At 34.6% G+C, this 15,517-nt stretch overlaps 1 protein-coding gene across 14 annotated transcripts in view; it reads left to right on the top strand.

Moving 5' to 3' along the window:
- Positions 1-15,517, top strand: part of LOC130450233 (disks large 1 tumor suppressor protein) — a 1,338,131-nt gene that overhangs the window by 1,061,382 nt on the left and 261,232 nt on the right. For all 14 annotated transcript variants that reach the window (XM_056788522.1, XM_056788521.1, XM_056788509.1 and 11 more), the window contains one exon: positions 14,002-14,037. In XM_056788522.1, the coding sequence (XP_056644500.1) occupies positions 14,002-14,037 (36 nt within the window). The remainder of the gene's footprint in view (positions 1-14,001; positions 14,038-15,517) is intronic.

Here is a 15,517-nt window from a genome sequence, read left to right on the forward strand (position 1 = left end):
GTGTAGGAATATTCTAGACTTCTTAATAAACCGAATCATCAACTTTCTAAAAGCCCCACAACGTTCTTTGCATAATGAGCATTTCCATTTCTGACCAAAACACAAAATTATCTACTTCAAGATGCTTTTTCTTCATGTATTGCATCAATCTAGATCTAGATTTATTATTTACTTATAATGAATTATGAACCACATACAGAAAGAAAGAAATCCTACATACAAACATCGGGGAAACCCACAACCACCTAGGCAAATATCCGTACCCTCTTTGGCTACTTGCTTTTCTATATTTTACCATGTCTCAATTCGTAGTGTTTTTCTTGTGTTTTTTGATCTAACACACTCTTTTTTATATACAGAGGTCGGCATAAGTCATGCAACGATCATAAGTCTCTAAACGCTTCCGAAAAAGATTAAAACGAAGCATGTTAGTGCTTTAGACAATTGTGTTTGTGTCATGATAACACGTGTTCGTCGAGTAGAAGCGTTTTCAAAATGAATAACCGACACGCTTCAAAAAAGAGTTTTTTTTTTTTTTTAATATGTCGTATATGAGTACGAACGCGGATTACGAAACTATGTTAACTAAATTTCAACAACAATTTCCAAACTCGCCGCTACCAAATAGTTCAACAGTGTAGAAGACATACCGGGAATACTAAAAACGGGATCTGTTGCTGACACGGCCTTCTAGACGACCGGTATCTGTAACAACTAAGGAAAATATGGAAACAGTGGCGCTAGCATTAGTTGAGCAGTCGTACCAATCTGCGGTACGAATATCGAGAGAACCTCAAATATCCGACGAATGCTGGAACGCATGCTCTAACGAGTTCATTTTCGCCACGCAATTCACGAGGGTGATTTAGATCGCAGACTGGAATTTTGCGAGTGGTATCTCGGATGCAGTCAAAATGATCCGCAGTTACGGCATTCCATTTTGTGGCAAGATGAAGGCGTTTCAAGAATCGAATATATATCTTCGATCTAGTTATTTTGGGTAATGATAACAATTATAGTGTTAAAACACAATAAAGCTGACAAGATATTATTGTACGACAAATATTTGTAATTAGTTATGGCTGTATCGTTTTTCAAAATATATTCAATTGAGATCAACACACTTGTACATGCGTTTGAACCAATTTTCCATTCCGATGAGGTACCTCCAAAACATATAATTTGAGCGCATCAACCGCTTCTTCAGGTGTAAAAAAACGTTTACATCTCAATTTATTTTTGGTCTGAGGATAGAAGAAGAAATCAATGGATGCCAAACAAAGACTGTACGGTATATGATCCATCAATTCGATGTTTTAATTGCTCAAAAACGTTTTTCTTCGAACTTATGTATAACAGTTATCCCCTTCTGTGTATGGTTTCCCTGATTTTTCCGAACACTTCTGGCAAACAAATGCTGGTGTATCATTCAGAATTGACAGTTCTATGTAGATCCAATGAAACTGTGGCAACATGTCCAGTTCTTCTGAAAATACCGGCGACCATTTGCTTCGTGCGCGAACAACTTTTGTTGGATTTGGATGGTCTTGAAAGACCCATACAGTCCATTGTTGTTTATTCTCGGCTTCATATACATAAATCAATGATTGTTTCAAGTATCTGTAAACTACTCAAATAGCACTAGTACTCGTTTTGAGTACGTTCACCATTAAAAACGTAAAACTTCATATTGGCAATGTCAGATTTGACTTTGTAATAAAAAATAAATATGTGAAGTTTTCCAATGAAATAAGAAATAAAACGATTATAAAAAATTAGAAATTTCCATTACACTAAATGATCTTTCGTAATGCTATTAAAATTTTTCTTTCAAAAATTCTCTGTACTAAACATACATCGCAATTAATCTTATTTACTATCAATTACTAGTGCTTTTAACGTATAATGAATACCGCACATTTCTAATTATTCCTAAAATGAAAGCACCATCTGAAATAATTGATTGCTATATTCGTATATAAAACGTTCAAAATAACTCCTGCTCCAATTTTCAACCATCCCTACAACCTTCAGGAGGCCATTAAATTTCGCCTAAAGTACCGCATTAAAAAAATATATGACTACTTCAAAGGGTAGCTAAGTCGTTTCGTAAAGAATTGCAACAAGTGCCTTTTACGGTTCTGAATTACAGAAGATACGACCCCTGTTAATATACGGACTTGAATCCAGTGGTAGGAGATACAAAACAAAAATACTTTAAACAAAAAATTCTATGCAGTGAAACATACGTAGTGTGGTCCATAAGTTTTTAGCCAAACTTTTTCAATATATAAAAATGTGTATGCTCGTACACTGCCACTTCATCGTTGCTGTGAAGTCTTTTATTCCTTAACTCGACATTCAGTTTTGTGAATAAGAAATAGTCGAACGGGGCTAGATCAGGAATATATGGTAGGTGTTCAATCTCTGTGAAGTTACATTTGTGTGCCTTGGAAAGCGAAGCTGTGTGAACTAGAACATAGTTGTAGTAAGTTGTGTGTTCACGATTGTATTTGATTCTTCAAAGTCAATCAAAAGGATACCCCCTTAGTTCAAAGATATGGCACTCCATAGAATATCCATGACAATCGAGGAAATTTCTTGTAGTCACGGCAAAGCTCTAAAAATCGCTCACAACATGCTAATTTTGCACTACGCTGAGAATTCGAGGCACCAACCTAGCAATATTTTTTTTTTCTTTCTTAGAACACTTGTTTTTGAACTGACGGTCTGCAATTTCTTTTGTTTTTGTGCGCTGATAACTTAAAAGAATTTTTCAAAACAACTCGACTCGTTAGTTGTGTAAAACTGGTTGAGACTTTCCACTGACGAGTGCGTAAAGTTTGAAATGCACTCTATTCAGTATATGATGGCGCTTGGTTCGTTATTTTGATGGTACACATCGCCCGAATTACGAATATAAATGATCACAAATAGAAAAGTCAACCGCTTCAAATTCAAATAAAAACTATTATGTATGTACAATTGATAACATATTGGTGATCAGGTATCAGAGCCTGGTGTTTGAGCGATATCTCAACAGGCAGCTGATGAGGTTCGCTTTCGAACCAATTATTTCATTGCTTCCTTGACGTATCAATAAACAGTGTGTCCAAGACAGAGCAAAAACGCATAGGGGTATCCAAAATCCTCAAGGAGTCAGTTATAGGGCCTCGAAATATCAAAAAAAAATTTATAACAATTTCATTGCAACCCTTTAACTTGAAAATACCAAATTTTGTACACTGTATGAGACTGCTAAGGACTGCTAAGTAATGGTAGGTAGAAATTTTTTACCTTTCAGTTGGTTTAAAAAAATTTATTTTCATATTATGGATAATTTAATTCTAAAACTTCTTTACGGTTGTAATTTCCAATCAAACTTTGTCATTTCCAAGGAAGAGTCTAATAACAAAAGACATGTTTTTAATATTAAACAAGACAAGGAATGGTTATGAATTCATGCATCAAATTTGACAATTTGCAATTAAAAGGTTATAAATTTTCAACTTTTTAGAACCAATATTTGAGAACTTTCACATTTATGTCATGATTATGTCACCACTTTGCTTTAATTCGAATAGCAACAAGGCATTATCAGCAGAATCGCTTTCTGATTATAAAACGTGGCACTTTACATGAATTATGTTGCAGTCCAGAAGATAGGTCTTCTACGTGGGCTCTGGAAGTTGTACTCCTTTGTTTACTGATACTTTATTTGATCCAAGTCTCATGCAGAAGAATTTAAAAAAATTGTTTCTTCTCCTATTACCAAATCTAAGAACAGTTATTGTTTACCTAAAATTCAATTTTTCAACTTTTTTAATGCGAATGAATCTAATTCCAAATAAAAATATCGATCGGCGCCCCTTCTATAACCGCAAAATGGTGCTAGTTGGTTAATTTAGAATTAAAATATATGTTTCGTTTTGACGATTTCCCTACGGGCTTGGCTACGTGAAAAACGTCCGGGGCTTTTTTGGAGACCAACTAATAAATTTTCAACGACTGTTGCGGCAACACAATGGGAACCTTTTGCCGAAATTACATGTTTACGTTGATATCCGACACGCGTTTCTTTTATTTTTCTTCATTTATGTATGCGATGCTGATTTTTTACGTTTCGATGAATTGTGTTTCTTAGATACGTTCAACTAGTTTTCTAAAGATTCGAACAAAACTCATTCAATAATAAAGTTTCTCCACCCCTTCAATACATAAACAACTTGTAAACTGCCAAGGAAGTATCGGGACTTCATCACTCAAAAAAACCAATGATTATCAGAAAATGGTAGAGGGTTATGATAAAGTAAATAATCTTTAAACATGTTTTTTGAAAAAATGTGAAAACATGTCGGACATTTTATTTTATCTTATCCTTTATCAGTTACCGTGTTTGTGGAACTAAAATATTTCCTCTTCAATTTTTGCCTCACTAAGTTTGGGGAATTTCTCTTTCAGATAAATAAATGCGATATATGGGCATAGTTTTTACCATGTCTTTTCATCACGGGAGCTTCATGTTCAACGATGGTTCACTAAATGATCATTTTTATTATGACCTGGGCTTGAGCCACATTTTCTTTATTTTGGGTTTTTTTCGGTCCTTAATGTCCCTGCAAATGAAATAGAAAAAATTTGTGTAATCAAGTTGTAGTCCAAGCAAGAGTACAATGACTTTAAAATCGCCACAAATTTTCCAAGCGTAGCTCTTCGCAAATTTCTTTCATATCTGCACCATTAGCAAAAACTAATTTTTGGGAAGTCGATGAACAATTGCGAGTTATTTGTCTAAAATAAGAAATTTCCGGAATTAGTCGTTTACTTTGGAGTACGAAGCTCATCCTGTTTGATTCAAATTACGTACTAAATTGCTTAAATCACTTAGTGTCAATAAGTGTGGTTACTCTGAATTTGATAGTTCATAACTTGGATCACTATCGTTAGATACCTTATTAAGTTGACTTATAAGACGTTCGGGGGAAGAATCCAGATTTTTTTATTGATTTGGAGGCTTTGACATGGGCAGTTAGACACTATGTATGATGGATCTGTTGGCCGTACCGATTAGTGTTTTTTAAGGCTTGTCTATAATGCCTTTTGTTTAAGTTGAGTATAGCAAATGACATATGTCTGGGTTCTTGATTCGCAGTCTCACACACGTTAAACAAAACTTTGTGGAAGCTAGGATTTATCTTGATTTCTCGCAGGAAATCCAAAAGAGTCGATAAGGAAGATTTGAAATGAAATTAAAACTATACATTCGAATCAATCAATCAGATTTTAATATAAACAGGCATAATATAAATAGGCATCTCATATTTTACAGCAACAAATTTCCATGCCTCATATCTGCCATCTTATCCTCCTCGCAACCATGACAGTATTAAGTCACGTGTTTCTGCTTAGTACCACTTCTACCTATATTTGAATTACTTATTATTTTCCTTTCCAAAAAGGTCTTTAGTAATTGGAATTTCCCTTTAATTTAAGGTGTTTTTTCAGTACTTTTTACTAGTCTGGGCACAAGCTCCTCAAGTGCAAGAACTATCGTAAAACATCCTAGGTTGTCTGTTTAGGATTTGCTCAATTTCTTCTTCTCCCATTCTTGTCGATAGTATTGATGTTAGTGACTTAACAAAGGCAAGAGGCTGCATACTTTCGTTGTTAACATTGTCATATAAAAGAGAAGCTGGCATTTCTGTTAGTATAGATGGTGCAAAAACTGTTTCTTGAATACCTTGTAGATTTAGTGGAAACCAGTTACCCTGAAGCAACTTTTTATCTTGGTTTTGTTCCATAATGCTTAAAACTTCAGCATCCCAGTGGTGTTCACAGGAGCGAGAGGATGCTTTATCAAGAGATTGAAATCCATGGATGGTATTTAATGGAAAACAGTATAAAGATATGCCAAGTGAATCGCCAACTTTATCAATGAATAGATCTAAGTTTCAAGCTACTCTATCAAATGGTAAAATGCACTTTTTTTGATTTTTGTACTATTTCTAAAATCATTGTTCATAGGTCGTAGACTTATGTACCAATGATTCCGGTGGAATGTTGTGATTCAACACTCTCTTATATCTTCTATCACATCAGCGTAGCATCTTTTCCTTGGTCTTCATTTTTTTTCTTGTTCCTCCTTGTTCTACGTTTTTTTGTAGCATTAAAATCTAGTATTCTCTGTATGTGACCCAGCCACTATATTTATTCGGATCTTATCATTTTGCTTAATTCTACTTTGCCAAATAGATTCCTTATTTCATTATTTGCTCTTCTCAGCCATAAATCTCCCTCCTTTTTACCACCTAGTATCCTTCTAAGTATTTTTTTTTCATATATCTAACTTCTCTTCCTCTATTTTGTTAAGAATCCACGTTTTGCCTTCGTAGCTCACTGTTGGTCTCATTATTGTTTTGAATAGACGTAACTTCGCCTTTCTGTAGATTTTTCGGGATCTTATTATCGTGTTCATCGCTTCCAACTGTTCACTTCCCCTCATCTTCCTCGCTTCCAGAGCTCATTGCCTTTTCTTCTTTCAGTTGTATTGACAAAATTCTCATTGCTCTTTTCGTTTCTGGTATTGTCTTTATCATGAATTTCGATTTATCGTCGTTGACTCGTAGATTCACGTGTCTGCCAGGTCTCTAAAGGCTTTGCAGGCTTTTCAAAGCTGGTTTTCCGATGTTGAAAGGATTACTACATCGTCTGCATATTCCAGTATTTGCGTTGTTTTTGTTTTTAATGTCCCTGTTCTATTGAAACCGATTTCACGTACAATCCATTGTAATACTATATTGAACAGCGTTGTAGATAAGAGGGGTTCCATATCAAAAGTCGCCTTATCGAGTTTGTGCTCTATAATTATTCTTCGTCCTAATACCTATGCACCCTGCAATCGCAAAACCAAACAAAACTCGCTCTATCCTATATTCTATTTGGTTAAGTATTGCTGGTCAAACCAAAACTCGTCTTATCCAATTACTCAATCAAATTGCTTGATTCGACATCACGTGATTAGAACCTTTTTGCGCGATTCTGTGTTATCCATCAGTATTGTTTGGTTTCCTGACGAGTAAACACTTATTTTTTGTAGTATTTTAAGAGAAATTTAAAGGTTTTCTTGGAAAGAGATTCAATTGGTCAACCAATGTGCAAAAATGGGTATTAATGTGGTACCTGCAGACCTAAAAAAAGCACGAAGAAACCCAAGTGAGCTTAAAAATCAAAAATCAAAATCAACATTGAGAAGTCTCAAGAAAACAAAGTAAGACTTATGACCGAAAAGCGAGTGCACAAAATAAGATCTAATGCTTGTTTCTCAAAATTAAATGAAGAGAATCCAGAAAGCCTTACTTTCTCTTTTGACTGTCAAAAAAACTTCAAAAACGTCAATCCCATAGTACCTGATTATACAAAAAGGAGTACCCGTCATGCCTGAAAAATTAAATGATCTTCAAAAGCTTTTATCAAAACATTTTGGCAAATAATAGGTCGACAGAGAGGAACAAAAACCTTTTAAGCCATGAGGTGGCTAATGAAGTGGTTGGTGCTTCTGACGATCTCGAAGACTTGCCAAGAAAATAACAGTGAAAATGGAGAACTTAGGGTGTAGTTATAATTTTCATTTTATTTTGCTTATAGATTTTAGTTAATGTGTTTGCTTTTTTTGTATTTGCAGAGCACAAGAGTTGCTAGGTGTTTCATTGACGTATATAAAAATATCGTTAACAAATCTTTAATAATAAGAACGTAAACAGTTTTTCCATGGATAAGGCGAGTTTTGATACGGAACGCCTCATAAAGGATCTTCCTGTTTTAGTCCTGGATTGGTCTGGGAATATTTTGATATTCTTTGATTTGCCTTACCTTCATTTTTGTCTATTCGAGTATCAAAATAATCTTCTTAGCCTCTGCCTATTGTAAACAGAAACGCAAACATACCAAGACGTTCACTTATAGTGGACTATTCCATTGGAGTAAAGAAACTGCTGATTTTCTTCTGCTTCTTGATTTGAAACGACACTTTTAACACATTCTCTTGAAGCCTCTCTAAAACAAGAATATCATTTGCGGAAACATCGTTTTCTTCTGCTCACATGGAAGTAGAAAAAGTACCCATTGCAGCATTATGACTAACTAAATGAACAGCGGCCGTTTCCTTCTTCCTCACCGGCTAAACACATCTGTAGTTAAATCTTCGTCAACAAGTTTTTCAGCGATCGTTTCTTCTAGCTCTATCAGTTCGCGATTAACATTTTCCTCGGGTTCTTCAGTAACAGCCTCTTCTACAGTGGAAACACAAGCCTCTGTTTGTTTGTACGAATCCATGAGCACTTGCTAGTAAATATTTCTGACAAACATCATCTCTTTTGATTGAGGTGACATAATTTGCTCCACACTTTGGCAAATATAGGAATGAATGTAAAATAGCCACGCTCGTCAATGCGCGTTACTAGATGATGGTACTAGGGATTAGTACGGTCCCTCAAGCAGGTCTGTTAGATAGTGAAGAGCACTGCGTGGGTACCTACTTTCATTGTTTACATTCTAAGTTACAGAATTTAGTACTTTGATTATTTACCGCACGTTTCTCGAAATTCACTCCTGTATTTGCCAAACTGTAATAAAATGAATCTATTGATTGCCAGTTACTTTCCTAGCAAATTTGTTTGCGGTTGGCTCTAATAAAAAAAGGCCTTTTATATCTCCCCTTCCAATATTCACAGAATCTTCATATTTCAAACCCCGGAATCCTAATCCGTAATTTTCTCAGTTCGTGAAATCTGCAATTTTCGCTTATGTAAAAATGTAAGCTAGAAAGATAGATAGATATATATACCATCACATCTATTGCGAGGTTATGAAAAATTTCTACAAAGAAATCTTTGCATTCAACACTAAAGACGTACCTACTGTTGGTTATGATAAATGTATGGTGGCGTGAAAAGCGCCTGCCTTTGTGCGACTAATGTATGTACAGTCTTTTCGCAGAACAAATTTTCGTTTGTTACTATTTCTCTTTTGATGGGTTGACCTTAATCCGAAAGTATGAATACATAATTTTAAAAATAGAGATTTTCTCCTGTTTATATTTTCTAGAACTAGGAAAAAGTCATATTAAAATCCGAACATTAGGTTCATAAAGAATAATTGTAATATTTTTAATCAACCTAGTGCTGAATAATCTTTTGTTAACCCCAGTACGCCAACTTTATTATCAACATTCGTCTCACTACGCTGTTAAAAATATAGTTTAATGAGGTTTTATCGACTAAAATACGCAATCCTTCTACACTGTAATTTATTACAATTGTTTATTAACAACAATATAACTTTCTTATTTGATTCAATCACATAATCAGCCTTTTCAATGAATAAACTGTTAACACCACCATTACACCAACACTCACAATTACCATGTCTGACGCGCGTTTCGATAACCAAGTTATCGTCTTCAGAGACTAAACTTTTAGTCGCGTCAGACGGTGTAATTGTGAGTGTTGGTGTAGCGGTGTAGTTCAATATGAATATCACAAACGGTTCCAGAAATTCCAACTTAGCCTTTTCACTGGTCTGATCAAAAATACGAAGGTGGTACAAATATAAACCTCAATTTTGCTAAAATTTTTTAGATAATCTTTGTCACAGTCTATAAACTTTTGCCACCTCTCGAATTCGAATTTATAAAACAATTTTGAGACCCAACCTGACTCACTCCTTGGAAACCTGGATAATGACGAATAAAACTAAACAGAAATTGGAAATTTGGGAGGGAAAAATATTAAGAAGAATTTTTGGAAGAAAGCAGACAGAGCTAGGATGAGGCAGAAGATCAAACCATAAAATTTACACACTTTTTAATGATTCACCATTTATAAATGCAAAAAGTTACAATGGCTAAGTCACTTAGAACGAATGGACAAAGAGAGACTCTTGAAACGAGGAAGATACTAGAGTCAAGAGGAGAAGACCTTAGAGAGACAAAAATATCCAGAACTGGAGAGAAAAAGCAAAGGATCGAAGTGGAGAGAAATTACTTGGACCTAAATGGTCTGCATATAAATGAGTTTGTCCACAACGCTGACTTTCTCATCGGAAACACTTGTTATGAGTATGTAGCAAGTTTTCGCCCACTTCTCGACCTTTTCGGAAATCACAACATCATTCATACACTTCAGACTTGGAGAGACACTCATCTCATTTTTTTGGGTAATTTTCGATAAATTTCCGCGAATTTTATATTATATTTGACCAAAAAACGAGTATTGATGTGTTGCGACAGACCCTGGTACATACTTCTCGCTTATGGATTAAAAAGCGAGGTTACGCGGTCCCGGTTGTTTATTCAAAAGTTTCGGTTTATATTTGCACTACCTTCGTAATTGCTTCGTACTTACTTTGACCATATTACTTTCTCAAAAAAACTTAAATGATCAAAATGTAAAAATTTATCATTTGTGACACATATCGAGATTGTTTTCGTCACACAATAATTTATTGCCTTGTCCTCCATCCTCCGTTTTGCTGACCGGTATATGGCACCAAATTCTTCTTTTTTCTTCGATAGGACAACATGCAATATCAAGTGCCAATATGATTCTACCGCTTACTAGTATATTCAAAATTTGTGTTTGGGTCTTTATAATTTCTTAGAAATTTATTTACTATATCACTCCTTGCATCTTTCTCCTTATCTTTCATAACATTTTCAAATTTGAATATTTCATTAATCCCTTAATCTGTAGTCCTACACAGATTCCTTTTTTTAGTTTTGCCTCTGGACGGAAATATTTTGCACAAATATTTAAAACAATCTCCTTCTTTGTTTAACTCTCTCCACAAATTCTTTCATAAGTCTAAGTTTGATGTTATCTGGTGGAAGTGAAATTTTTTGATGGTCAATAAAACTCTTACGAAATACATTGTTGGTTTCACATATTTTTTTCCAATAATTTTCCCGGCTCCTACTACCCTACTTCACAAAAACCATGAATTTTGTAAATCCAGACTGCTGACCCAAAAGAAGGCCTAAACTTTTTCTCCTTAGACACTACCCAGTTATGATGTTTGTCTTGTATCTTGAGTATAAATACTAAATACGTTTTAATATTTTTCTGTTATACCTCTAACATCAGTCAAAAGAAGCAATCATCATGATGATTTTGCGCTTCTTTTCCAATTGGTATGCGAAAGGAAAGGCTTTTCGTATCACCTTCAACCCTATGTCCAAACTGTTCTTCATATACCTTGTGTAAATAACGTGAGGTGACTCTTGATTTCCTTGAAATAAGAGACAATTTTACGAGGATGTATTGATATCTAGTTAGCCTAGACCAGTTCCATTCATAAACAAAATATTGCGTTACCATAGCAACGAGCAAAAAACAAAGTTAAAAGAAAAAATATGTTCACCGAAATTGTGAAAATCCAAAAATTGGAGTATCGAGCCATCATCAAGTACTTGTATTTAAAAGAGTTAAGAGGTAAGCAGATTTACGAAGATATGCTTAATACCCTTGGTGATCAATGTCCTTTGTATGAGACCGTGAAACATTGGACTGCAAGCTTCCAAAGAGGAAAATTTTCCATTCAGGATGAGGAGCGATCGGGAAGGCCAGTTTCTGTGTCAATCCCCGAAAATATCGATGCAGTTCATGACACGATTTTATTGCTGCAAAATGGATCCCCAAATGTTTGCATGTTGACCAAAAGCATGCAAGGGTAGAAGCATCGCGTTCGATCTGTGCTCGATTTGAAAACGATGTAGATTTCTTAAGCCGAATTGTTACTATGGATGAGACTTGGGTACATTTCTACGATCCAGAAACAAAGCAACAATCGATGGAATGGCGACACTCTAGTTCTCCATGACCTAAGAAGTTTCGTGTCCAAAAATCTGCTGAAAAAGTTCTTGCTTCAGTTTTTTGGGATTGCCACGGAGTGATCATGATTTATTTTTTGGATAAGGGTAGAGCAATAACTGAAGTTTACTATTCGATATTACTGCCCACTCTAAGGGAAAAAATTAGAGAGAAAAGAGGCGGAAAGCTATCCAAAGGTGTTTTGTTTTTGCAGGACAACGCCCCTGTATACAAATCTCATGTTGCCATGCAAAAAATTCGATTTAGGGTTTGAATCACTAGAACACCCCCTTATTCACCAGATTTGGCTTCGTCACTCTATCATCTCTTTCCTCAACTGAAAAAAAGTTTGAAAGGTCGTAAATTTTCTTCCAACGAGGAGATAATAAAAGCTGTGGAGGTCTGGTTTGCAGAGCAAGAAAAAACATTTTTTTTGAAAGGTCTAGAGACGTTGCAGGTTCGCTGTAATAAATGTATCCATTTAAAAGGAGAATATGTTGAGTAATAAAATATTTTGACATTGAAAATTTTGTTTGGTTCTATAATAGGCTAATAATTTTTCAATATATCCTCGTAAGTAAAAAAGATATATAATGTACAAAAAAATATTTTGTGTCTTGTTAGAAGTTAGTTTGTGTGATTTTGGAATAATATTTCACGTCATGACAAGTTGTACAGATTGCAAAAAATAGGAAGTGGTGGAGCTTACAGCTCTTTCATCAATTGTTGATGAAGAATGCCCATTCAATGAAGACAGTGTAAATTCAGCTAAATTCTTAAATTACTGTTCATAAAGAAATCTCGAATGGAAGTTTTAAAAGCGAATCTCGATTCCCAGCTGGAAACCTGATAAGTCATCGATCCAAATTTAAAAACAGCTGACCACGCTTAGAACACACACAGCTGAGAACTTAGTACAAACACTGTTTCAGCAAGTTAAGGACAAAATGTATGACGCGTATTTTAAAGAATTATACGCAAAACAGCAAAAACAAAAACCTATTCTTGTGTAGTTACTCTTGAGCTAAACGGAAATGATATTAAATCGATTTAGATTTGAACTTTAAGAGAAAAATAACGTCTTTAGAGAAATTAACACTGGTAGAAAATCAAGAGATGGAGCTGACTGTATTTCAACAGTTCAACATTACAAAATGGTATATTTTGATACTTCGGACAGTCCGGGGATGAGTTTTTAAGAAAGATTTTGCTCAAATAAAGACGTTTTGTACAGTGTTATCTAAAACTGTGTAAAATTGAAAGGAGTCGGCTGTTGATGGAACTGCGACAGATTGCTCAATAATACAACAACTTCATAGCGGCAGGGTCCACTGAGATCGACGATAAAAATATGCAGTCACGAAGAAGACGATTGAGACGCAACTGAAGAGACGGCCATTTTTTTTACTGACTTATTACTTACTTACTTACTTATTCTATTCTATACGAATAATCTAGCTTGTTCACCAAACTATATATTACATATAAATTTGTTCTTTGTACCCAAGTTGTATATGAAAAAGTTTTTTCTAAATTTAAAATAGTCAAAAAACGACTTTACACCAGAACCGTATGTCCAATTTGCTTTTTATTGATGTTGGGAGGGATTTACTTCATAATTTTAGACAAAAGTAAAATGAAAGATGAAGTAGCTTCAACAAGTTAGCTGTTGGGAAGTGAATTGTAGAATCATCTCAATCAATCTCATGCTCTAGTATAAGAATATTGAAAATTGTTAAATACTCGGCATTTAAAATAAAATGTTAGTATTGTTTTTCTAATATCTAATGTCATTATATAATTCATTAATTCTTCTACGTCATGTGTTTGGTGGTATGGTATCCTGAAAATACAAATTTCTCATCTAATAAAAAAAATATTCTTAAAGATACGAAAATCAAATATGTATTCATATAAAAATCCAACTGAATCTCTTCTTCTTTATAAGTGGCAAATTAGTGTTTTCAAGTATCTAATTTTAGAGAAGTTTTTGAGAGAGAGACACCGGATGTAGCTACAAAACAGAAGCGACTACTGCGCTACAGTAAATAATTGCCGATTGGCATGTTATAATAATTCTGACATTATTTTTTATGCAATTTGACTACGAAAATTAATCTTTGAATTTTTGTTTCAGGCTCATTCTCCTCTTCTTGGATCTGGAGATAAACCAGTAAGTATATAATTTCCTACAATTATCATATTTAATACGTTTGTTGCATAAAGTCAAATATATTCGTAGATTGAATGTTTCTGTTTCAAATATTGATGATTGTTGATTCTTTAGAGACTAGTTCTATGGAGACTAGCATTGCTGCTTTACTTTTTCTTAATCATTCTCTTTTTATTACTTCATGTATTGTTAAAAAATTATTGAAAACAGACGTTCAAAGATGCCGTGGCAACAAGGAAATATATGAAATTTAAGTAAAAAACATAGTTAATGAGAGAGAGTTCAGTCACAATTCCTCTACCAGAGTGGACCTTCTCAAGTTGTCATATAACGCCATTGAAAATCGTTCAGAAAGATCTATAAAAGTTGTCTATAAGGTCATACGAATTAACCGAGATTCAAACGAAACGTCGACTAGGGGTGTAAATAGCTTCCTGTCTCAATGGGGCTCAAATCGACCCAGGTCACACTTAGGAAATCGAAATCGACTCGAAATATTTTTAATGTAACATTTTTTCAAACAATTTTTAGAAAAAAATGCGAGTTTTGCTACGGATCCAATATTGCTTTTAAAATGAATGATCAAATTAGTTATTTTGCGATGCCCCCATCTGCTCGGAGCACGGGGCTTCATTCCCCTTAGACCCTTCCGAAATCCGACGATATGTTAGACGCTATGAAAAATGATTTTATCTTAACAACTCCAACAAGGAAAATCACTGGTTAGACAGAGGACAATGATTAGAACCTGTCGCAAAGAGAGGTCCATTCGAACGGATAGAAACCATTCTAGATAGTCGAGCCAACAATGCAGAGGCATATAGTGTACAGCTGATGTGAATTTAAGAGGTTTCATCGATGAAATATCCAAGTTCACTGAAATCGGATACTCTGACAACAAGACAATGCTAAACCACGAACTGCGAAAGAATAAGATCGATAAACGTGATGATATTGAACCCCTAACACAACCAGCATTTAGTTCGGACCTTGCACCGTCAGATTTCTAATTATTCAGATCTATGGTGAAATTCTTGTGAAAGAAAAAATGACAGGTTGAAAATGCAATGCCACAATTTTTTCAATTTGATCCAAAAGAATGGTTTTACATCTCAAACACGAGTTCTATTCAGCAGCCTAAAGCCGATAATAACAGTCGAGTCAGTCGGGAGTAAGACGTAGACGGTAAAGATTACGCAACTAAGACTTCTTCCCGCGTAATTAAGACAATCTCCAGCTCATTTAACGTACAAACCACATACACGAATATTTTTACTACCAACCTTAGTTCTCTTATTTATATTATACATAAGTAAAGTGTTTTCATTGTTTAAATTCTGTAATAAAAGTGTTTTCTTTCTAACCAGCGATTTAAAAAGAAAAGAACCCTAGACAACGAAGAAGTCCCTACAAATATTAAAGCTTTCTTTTTGTATGATTATTTAATAAACAAAGTGAACATTGGAAGCCGACATTATTT

Source organism: Diorhabda sublineata, chromosome 11, assembly GCF_026230105.1.
Source record: "Diorhabda sublineata isolate icDioSubl1.1 chromosome 11, icDioSubl1.1, whole genome shotgun sequence".
NCBI classification, from domain to species: Eukaryota; Metazoa; Arthropoda; class Insecta; order Coleoptera; family Chrysomelidae; genus Diorhabda; species Diorhabda sublineata.